Raw genomic sequence first — 10,621 nt, forward strand, 5'->3', positions numbered from 1 at the left:
AAAGGGTGTTCAATAGCACTGATTTATAAAACATATATATATTTCACACACTGTTTCACAAACCCCACATTAGGACAAAATGTTGTGTCTACATTTGAGCTATGACTGTGATACTCCTGCCTGATCGCCAGAGAATTAGTATACATTGCACGGATCCAGTGCATGTCATTCCGTGCATAGTCGCCTAGAAACCCCGAAATTCCGTGCATATGTACGGCGAGTCCCACGGTGGGCGTAACCAGTCGCAACCTGAAAAAAACGGAAGCAGAGCAGTCCCCACAACAAAATTTACGATTCTGTGCCTATCGGTACATAACTCACGGCGCAACTCGCTCGCTTTAGCTCGCTCGGTGGCCCCTTACGTGGCGACAATTCCCTTGAGACTGCGCGCCTCAGAAATGGTTTAGTCACAATGGGGGAGATGCGAGGCGGCTATGCACGGATTTTCGGGTTTTCCAGTTGTCTATGCACGGAATTTGAAAAACGTTCAAAGAGAACGTTTCCTCTGGCGATAGGGTTGGATACTCTGTGTTGTGCTTTACTTTATTTAGCCTCACCAGCTAGCTGTGCGGTGATTCCTTGGAACGGCAGCTGTCTGAACTCTTTGATCAGGGGCCTGAGCTGAGTGCAGCTGACTAGCTCATGTTTGCCATAGTCCAGTTCATAGACAGACACCAGGCCGTTGGTCAGAACTCCCTTCACCAGCACACGGTGCCAGCTGTAAGAAGACAACAATGGAAGAGAAGGAAGACACAATCAATCAGAACATCACAGAGACAGTACGGGGGTACATATAAATAACCTATGGACCAAAAAATTGTCCATAGGCTCTATGCAACAGCAGCTGTATTGGAAAGAAAGTGGGCCTCTTCCTTACTTCCTTCAAATGTGGTCCAGGGACCCTCATGGTTCCTTGAGGGGGTTCCAAGTGGCCCCTTACGGGTGTGTAACTCTGAGAGTGTACAAATGGAACCAGTTCCATGTGTACACTCTCAGAGTGGTCCTTGAAATAAAAAAATATTGTTGCTGTGCATAGAGCCCATTTTCTTCCGGAAGGAGTAAACAAAGATTATCACAGGGGCATTCCTCATTGCCTGATGAAAGGTGACTATGTGTATCACATGTCCAGAGCTTTTATTTAGTCACGAAGGCAATGAGAAAAAAATTACATTTGACCAACACAGCAACATGCACTTTCTACATGCCTTCCTTGAGTTCCTTGAACTCAGATTGAATCTTGAGTCTTATCACTCTCCTCACCCAGGACAAATAAAGGCTGGTTATGTGATAACAATATAATACACTTTATAACTTTTTTGACACAGAAATTCAATGGTGTAAAGTACATTTACTCAAGTACTGTATTTCACTACAATTTTGAGGTATTTTTACTTTACTGGAGTATTTGCAATTTTCAATACTTCTCCACTACATCTCAGAGGCAAATATTGTATTTTTACTCCACTACAATTGTTTGAAAACTTAAGTTACTAGTTACTTTGCAGATATTAATTATGATATTATAAAACATACATTAACCCCTTTAGGCCTATTTTATGCATAGGCTATTTGAAAAAGAGTTGATCTGCAAGCTCACAACGCGTCGCGATGCGACACGTTGTGATCTTGTAGATCTGCTATTTTCAAACATTTTAGTACTTTTACTTTTGGTACTTTAAGTATATTTTGATGCCAATACTTTTGTACTTTTACTCAAGTAACATTTTGAACACAGGCCTTTTACTTGCAGCAGAGTATTTTATATTGTGGTATTGCTACTTTTACTTAAATTATCTGAGTACTTTTTCCACCACTGCAGAAATGTATCCAGACCTTCCACGACTTGCTGTCATCTTAGCTCTACCTTTGACTTCTTGTTTGCTGTCATAGAAAATAAATCCCTCCAGCACACTCACTTGTTCTCCACCTTGGCAGCGTAGATGTGATTCTTCTCTATCTTGAGGGGTTTCTCCTCCGTCTTGTTGTAATAGAGAATCATCTCTCCCATCAGCACCACCAGCTTGTACATGTCCCTCCAGGGCTGGAGCACAAAGTGTCCTGGGTGGCAGGCCACCGACACATAGATGTCCATGTTGCTGCCTGAGAAGGAAAAGGACCCTTTATGAACTATGATGTTCGGTGTTTCATACCAGTCCAGTACCTTCTTCACCCGACTACAACATTTAGCTTTCAAGAAAAACTGCAAGAGAAACTATAGCTAGCATAAGATGCAATGGATATAACATCATAAATAAGTAATGGAGTGAAAGCGTTGCAATTAGTGTCTCCGCCATTCTATTTATTTATTTATTTAAAAGAAAAAACTATCCCACGATTTTGTAACCCATTTTTTCACCCAGTGCCAATGCCTAAACTGTAATCCTGGGCGCTACTCTCCCTCTGCCAGCCTGGGGAGAGCCCCGAACTGAGCTCATGCTTCCTGTCAATGCATGAGGAGTGAGCAGGCCGCTTCTTATCACCTGACAGACAGGGGGGAGTTTCCCCGGTAGGACGTAGCGCATGGAAGGAACACGTTATTCCAACCAGTTCCTTTCCCCCCCATCTGGCTGACCAGGGGGAGGCAGTATAGAGACCAGGATTACTGAATGTTTTTTGTGAGAGTACCTACCCTAAGGGGCACGGGGAGAACATACAAACTCCAGGTATGGGCACTGATGACGCGCAGGAGAGAACACGCCCCCAGTGCCCACAGCGTCCCTGGCGGGAATCGCTCAAAAAATGTGGGCGAGCATGATTTGGGGCGAGCGTTCCGGTTACATTCTAGGCCAGGGGTCTTCAACGTTTTTGAGGCCAAGGACCCCTTAGCTTAGAGATGAAGCAGGGACCCCCACTACATATTGTATGAATTTGGTTTGCAGATTCATGCTAATGTTAGACTATTACCCTTTCAAACCCTCAATATTTAGTCAACTTGACCGTTGGCTCTATACTTAGTCTGCTCTTTTTCCCACTACGCCAATTCTCCTCAAATAGGAGATCTACAAGAGTGAGCTTGTAGATCTGCTATTTTTGCCTAATGTTTCCCACCACACAAAGATTGGCGGACCCCCTGTAGTTACTCTGAGGACCCCCTAGGGGGTCCCGGACCCCCTGTTGAAGACCCCTGTTCTAGGCCTTAAGTCGTACTCTTTGAAGTATTGCTCTTATACAGCACCTGCTGGGGGAAGCTCCAGTAGAGGAGGCAGCTGGAGAGAGGGCAGGGGGGACGGAGGATTCCCTGGTGGGGTGGCAGCCGTGTTGCCGCTTCCTCCTCCTCCTCCACCTCCTCTGGCCCCGGGCCCAGAAAGCACCCTCCGCACGTGAGGCTTGGCTGGGCTGGAAGTGGAGGTCGAGCTTCCATTCGTGGTGCTGGATGTCTTGAGGGAGCAGGAGCTGTCTGTGGAGGTCTTCGTGGGGCTGTGGAATTTGAACACATTCAGATTGATACTCACATACGGTATAAACCATACATGGGCAACTGGCGGCCCGGAGGGCCACATGCGGCCCCCACCTTCACTTAATGCGTCCCGCAAGTTAATATCGGATTACTGATATATTATTGATTTCAGCTGTTACAATTCCAAACATGCAAACATGACCCGCTTTAATTACTTCAGTCTATATCAGTAGCTTATGTATTTGTATTTAAGTTCATTAAGTTAACAAAAGTATAACTACATGCATTTGAAATTAAATAAAAATGTTACTTTTCAGGATTCCAATTCAAAAATAGCACAAAAAAAATCTGGATTCCAATAAAAAAAATCAAAAATAGCCGATCTAAGCTCAAAACGCTTCGCACTGCGACGCGTTTTTAGCTTGTAGATCGGCATTTTTTGCTACTTTTGTGTGACAGAGAATGGTGAAAAAAAGTTAAAATACGGAGAGACAGTACAGTATATGCAATGTGGAAACATAGTGGCCCTCTCCATCATCAAAGTTGCCCACCCCTGGTATAAACGCATTTTGACAAAACAGTATTATGTTTGAAAGAATTGAAATGTATTTTAGAAAATCTATTTGTGTGGAATCCACATGGGGATGGCGTGGATCCAATGTGGATCTTGGACTTCATGTGGGCTGCCAATGACGTCGGTCATCTATGACGCATCTATGGCGTATTACTCCGTAAAGGAGTGTAAATCCCTACTCTCCTTCAAAACCTAAAAAAAGTCAAAAGTCAAAGCCTAATGAAAGCAGACAGAGCAGAGACCTGTGGCTGGTGAGGAAGACGTCGGGCTGCTTCTTGAAGAGGTCGGACTGGGCCATCTGGTGGTTGAGACTGCGGGCCGGGTCGTGGAAGTTCTTGTCTGTGAAGAGGTGGACGTAGATGCAGTGCTTATTGTCGTCCACCTTGGCAACCTTGGGGGGGGGGGGGGGTAGACAGAACCGTAAGGAAGGGAAGGAGTAGGAGGTAGAGAAAGACCCATAGGGAGGGCATGAAAAATTTGATGTTTGTTGTTCTCCTGGGAACTACTGACGTGCTGCCATCTACTGGCGTAAAATGGTACAACACTGCAGATAAGCATTAATATTGTTAAGCTTTATGAACCATTAAATAAATAAATAAATAAATAAATAAATAAATAAATAAATAAATAAATAAATAAATAAATAAATAAATAAATAAATAAATAAATAAATAAATAAATACATTAAATACATTAAATACATAAATAGGGGCCAACTGTGGCCAAATATGATTTCTATCACCACAATAACGACTAAAAAGTAAGATCCCGAGGATGAAATAGCTTGGTGTTGTTGTTGTTTTTTAACGTAGGGAGTGCATAAAGCGTATACCTTCATGCTACAGTCGGTAGTGTTGAGCACTTTCTCTCGGAGCCACTGGACGGCCTCCGGGGTCCAGGAGCCCACACTGACCGCCAGGTCTGCAAGGCAGCACTTCACAGCCTGAACATGCACATGAAAATGCTTTAGACAGGTACTTTGATACTCATGCGTGTGCACACACACACACATGCACGCACGCACGCACACGCACACGCACACGCACACACACACACACACACACACACACACACACACACACACACACACACATGCATTTGTATTACTTCTGAGGAAATTAGCATTTTAGGATGGCGATTTTTACTCTTCTTTTGTGCCATTTTTAACCCTAACTGTAAGGCCAAAAATAGCCGATCTACACGCTCACAGCAGAGCCATTCAAGGAGAGTTGCGTCACCTCCGTCCACTTCTTCGGGCCAGGTCTTCTACATAGCCTTCTATTGGCGAATAGTGACAAAGCCCTAAACCAGAAGTTTACGGAATGCATTGGAGTCTATGAGCGTTTGTAACTATTTCCAGTTTACATGAACCACGTGACCGGCGCCATTTCTGCCCCCTCATTGGCGGAACTCTCTGATACAAGGCTCTGGCTCACAGCGTGTCAGGCTGCGACGTGTTGGGTGTTTTCAATGTTGGCTATTTTCAACTAAGTATAAATCAGACATAACTCTAACTCAAACCCCCATGCCTAATCCTAACCCCAACCTGAATCTTTTCCAAATGTAAACCTAACTCCCCAAATAATTATTTTAACCATAAAACAAGTACACACACACACACACACACACACACACACACACACACACACACACACACACACACACACACACACACACACACACACACACACACACACACACACACACACACACACACACACACAGCACACACACACATACACACACACACACACGCTGACCTGTGGCGGGATGGCCATGAGATCCCGTAGGAACTGTGGTGGGATCTCTCTCAGTTCAAACACCTCTACAGAAGCCTGAACCCCCAGGTCAATGAACTGGATGTCCAGCACTCTGCTGCCGTGCAGGTTGCTGATCTGCACACCGGAGAGAGGCCACCAGAGACACAGAGATTATCATTACATTGTTTTACTGTAAATGACTGTATATGTGCAATTACCTTCTGAGCTGTGCTGATTTGGTGGACCTTTGTGTGGAAAGAGATACAGCAGATATATGCAAAACTCCTTTGGCACCATGCCTTAAAATATGCAATGTTTCCAGTGGTACAATTTTGAGGTATTCGTACTTTACTTGAGTATTTCAAATTTCCAATACTTTTACTTCTACTCCGCTACATCTCAGTGCCAAATATTGTACTTTTACCCCACTACAATTATTTGAAAACTTGAGTTACTAGTTACTTTTCAGATTATTATTATATTATAAAACATACATTAACCACTTTAGCCCTATTAAGCGCATCGCGATGCGTTGTGAGCTTGTAGATCTGCTATTTTCAAATATTTTAGTACTTTTTTTACTTTTGGTCATATACATTCTCCTTGTCCCCATGACCAAGCTCCGCACCATGGGCGACCGGGCCTTCTGCTCCACTGCCCCACATCTGTAGAATGCCGTCCCTGAACACCTGAGGTCCACAGTCCACTGACTGAAGCCTTTTCTTAATTATTCTTGGGCCTTTTTTTTCTCTATGCCCTGATTTTTAGGGTTGCTCTTGCTGTTTTATGCCAATGTTTTTAAACCCTGTAGCACTTTGAGGTTTGCAAAAACTTAAAGTTTGTTATAAATAAAAATGTATGTATTATGTATTATTATACAGTAGGCGCTCAAATGGTTCTCCATATTTCCTGGCATGAGTCTCACCTCCACTCGGGACCATTTGCCTTTGTAGCGGGCCAGACAGCCCTTCCCACAGAACGGTCTGGACACCAGGAACTCCGACGTCACCTGGAACAGAGGGTTACGTCATCAGAGTGGGACAGCCAGGTACTGCAATAATAATAATCATAATAATAATCATATCATCTACTACAGAGTTACTCAGGGGGGCCGCCAAATCTTTGTGTGATGGAGACATTTTTAGTTTGTTTACATGAACTACTTCAACCCTATAGCATCCATTCTGGTGGGAACATTAGCCAAAAATAGTAGATCTACAAGCTCACAACGCCTCGTGCTGCGAGGCGTTGTGAGCTTGTAGATCGGTTATTTCGGCGAAGAGGTTTGGTGTAGAGGGGAAAAAAGAGCAGACCAAGTAGACCTACCGAGCCAAAGGTCACGTTTACTAAGTATTGAGGGTTCTAGTGGTTACATCTGAAAATACACATACTTCAACATCATAAACGAAAAGATAGTGTGTAAAATAACCAAAAACATTCATTTACACAATACTGATGTCAAAACTGATGTCAAAACAACAGATTTTTTTTAATCTGCAACAAGATTTGCAGTGGGGGGTCCCTGCTTCTTCTCTCTCTCTCAGCTAAGGGGTCCTTGGCCTGAAAAACGTTGAAGACCCCTGATCTACTACATTATCTGTGTGGAGTTAATCATATTTTTGGGGAATGGTGATGATGGTAAGTTACCATGGCTATTAACTGGTTCATAGCCATAAGTTAGTTAAGGAGTGTGGGAGATGCTGCATTCCTCCCTGTGTATTTCTAATGGAATAATACCTAAAAAATATTCCTGCCCTAAATCTTCATTCATAAGCCCTGTACTACGTCGTACAAAGAATAGCAAAAAATAGCCGATCTACAAGCTCATAACGTGTCACGATCGTGACTAGGCCTAATTTCAATACAACCACTACTACTAGCTTTAAAGCTCTGCTGCCCTGCCAACAGATTAAGTGGCTTGGCCATGTCCTCACTCCAGATTATCATTCTAATCTCAATCTGTCCACAGCGCTGCCTGAGAGGAGACACTCACACACAACTTGAACTTACACATGCACATTCACACACAAGGCTGTATGGAGCTCAGTGTCCATCCATCCGTCCATCTTCAACAGTGGTGGATAGTAACTAAGTACATTTACTTGTGTACTCAGTACTGTACATAAGTATAATTTGGGGCTATTTTTACTTTACTAGAGGATTTTTCCAATATTCAATACTTTTACTTCTACTCCACTACATCTCAGAGGCAAATATTGTACTTTTTACTACACTACAATTATTAGAAAACTTTACTTACTGGTTACTTACTAGTTACTAGTTACAAAACATACATTAACCACTTTCAGCCCAATCTAATTTGGCTATTTTAAAATAGCCGATCTACAAGGAATGCGTTGTGACCTTGTAGATCTCATTCATTTTGAAAACAAAAAATGGGCCATTTTGCATATTGCGTACTAGGGGTGTGCCGATATATCGTCCCGCGATATATCGCGATACGTTTTCGTGACGATATGTATCGTTTTGGGGGAAAGAATATCGTTTTTATGTTTTATTATTATTATTCTTTTACAATAATAATAATCAGGCATGCAAACAGCCCCGAGGTGAAAAGGGTGACAACATGTTGTAATTTTTTCGGGTCAGATGTCACACAATTGCCCTATTTGGATTCAAAACGGCTATTGTAGCTGAAAAGCTAAAAGTTTGCATGTCTGAATAATGCAAAAACTGAATTATTTGTTTGCATTTGCTTTTTTTCTCCCCCATATATTTTCATAATAAAAAAGTGCGTTTCGTATCGTATCGAAATCGTATCGAAGTTGTGAGCCCAATATCGTATCGTATCGTTTCGTGAAATTAGTGTATCGGCACACCCCTATTGTGTACTATTACTTTTGGTATTTTAAGTGTTCATTTTGATGCTGATACGTTTGTACTTCTACTCAGGTGAACTTTTGAACACCAGATTTTTGCTTGTAACAGAGTATTTCTACATTGTGGTATTGATATTTTTACTTAAGTCAAAACTGTGAGTACTTCTTCCATCACGGATCTTCAACTAAACTACTTATCCGGAGTCAGGTCGCGGGGGGCAACAGATCCAGCAGAGACCTGCATACTTCCCTTTACAGGGCAACATTAGCCACTTCATCCTGGGGGGATCCCGAGGCGTTCCAAAGCCAGTGTGGAGAAATAATCCCCCCCCCCATCTGGTCCTTGGTCTGCCCTATGGCCTCCTCCCAGTGGGACGTACCCAAAGGACCTCCTTAGGGAGACACCCCTTTTGGCTATTCAAAAATAGCAGATCTACAAGCTCACTTGCCGCGCTATGAGCTTGTATACCTGCTATTTTTGAAAAATCATGGAAATGTGTGCGAATCTTTGAATATATATATTTTTAAAGCAAACATTTGTAACTGAAATCTTTGCTTCTGGGGGTCTCTGGAACACAACATTTTGAGATGGGGGTCCGCGGCCAAATACATTTTTTTTTTGGGGGTCCTTGACATGAAAAAGTTTGAGAACCACTGATATAGAAGCATCGTTTTTTTTCAAAAAACTGTTTTTTGAAACATTTTGTAGAATCGGCCTCAGGTCTTAATGGGTTAACTGGCTCCGTTCCACATGAAGGAGCAGCAGCTCTACTCCTGAGTCTCTCCCAGGCCCCGGGGGGACAGAACTTCTCACCCTATCCCTAAGGGAGACGCCAGCCACCCGTCTGAGGAAACTCATTTTGGCCGCTTGTATCCGCAATCTTATTCTTTCGGTTTTGGCCCCCACTTCATTATGACCATAGGTGAACAAAGATTGACTGATATATCTAGTCTGCACCGGTCTCGATAAGAAAATACTATTTTTTTTGTGCGTGTGTGTAAAATACACCTTTAGTTCTTAACCTTTTCAGGCCGTGACCCCCCAAAAATAATCCTATTTGAACTGGGGACCCCCCCCAAAAAAAATCAAATTAAAGCCGGGGACCCCCCGCCCTGATAAGCACTTGGAATTGTAGGAGTCGAGGCATTACATTTTGTTTGACTGGGTTCCACAGATAGATATGGTGAAAATAGCAGATCTACAAGCTGCGAGGCGTTGTGAGCTTGTAGATCGGCTATTTTAACAATTTGACATTTTGGCCAATGTTTGACCAGTTTGTATATATAGTTTGGTATTTTAAAAGTCCTTAAATTGTCACTTTACTGTCATCTGGCGACCCCCCCCCACCCCCCAAAAAAAATCATGTGGGGACCCCCCTGGGGGTCCGGGCCCACAGGTTGAGAACCAGTGCTTTAGAGGTCAGATGCAAGGAATAATTCACCCCCAAATGAAAATTCTGCCATCAAAATGTTCACTTTGGGGTGAATTCTGACATCACACGCTCGGGTGGCGCAGTGGTAAAGTCCCTGCCCACCACCACGGAGGTTGTGGGTTCGAATCCACCGTGGTGGAACCAGCTTTGTCGAGCGTAGACACTAACACAATTGGCCCGTGTTTGGGGGGGGAGGGAGGCCGGGCGGGGAGAGTGACGTACTCCTACGGGCAGTGGCGGCACCTGTCAGAGTGTTGGGCGGGAGGAGTAGGACGAAGGCTCTACGTCAGTAGGATACGACAGCAGTGACAACCAAGGGGCCAGCCTGACATATTTACAATGAGGCCGATACGGAAGAGAGACAGTTCATATGAATGGCCTGTAGGTGGCCTGCAGGTGTGAGAAAGAATATTCTCTCATTGTAAGCGGATGGGTTTTTGACGAACTTTAGACTCGATTTTCTTACCTTAATAAAAATTGTCATAAATACTATAAGCTTCCAGTCGCTAGTTTAAAGTCTCCTTTCAATCATCATGATATGCGTTTTGCTAAATTATGGTCCCATTTATTCTACAAGTTACGATAAAGTAGGCTATGCTCCAGGAGGGGCGGGATGA

At 43.4% G+C, this 10,621-nt stretch overlaps 1 protein-coding gene across 1 annotated transcript in view; it reads right to left on the reverse strand.

The window, feature by feature from the left end:
- tdrd7b (tudor domain containing 7 b) overlaps positions 1-10,621 on the reverse strand; it is a 48,116-nt gene that overhangs the window by 4,177 nt on the left and 33,318 nt on the right. Inside the window, exons 13-19 of the mRNA XM_080451376.1 lie at positions 6,657-6,740; positions 5,732-5,866; positions 4,804-4,914; positions 4,214-4,362; positions 3,176-3,417; positions 1,917-2,100; positions 558-718 (exon numbers count right to left, since the gene is read on the reverse strand). Coding sequence (XP_080307502.1) covers positions 558-718; positions 1,917-2,100; positions 3,176-3,417; positions 4,214-4,362; positions 4,804-4,914; positions 5,732-5,866; positions 6,657-6,740 — 1,066 coding nt within the window. The remainder of the gene's footprint in view (positions 1-557; positions 719-1,916; positions 2,101-3,175; positions 3,418-4,213; positions 4,363-4,803; positions 4,915-5,731; positions 5,867-6,656; positions 6,741-10,621) is intronic.

Source organism: Gymnoscopelus braueri, assembly GCF_963280865.1.
Source record: "Gymnoscopelus braueri genome assembly, chromosome: 15".
NCBI lineage: Eukaryota > Metazoa > Chordata > Actinopteri > Myctophiformes > Myctophidae > Gymnoscopelus > Gymnoscopelus braueri.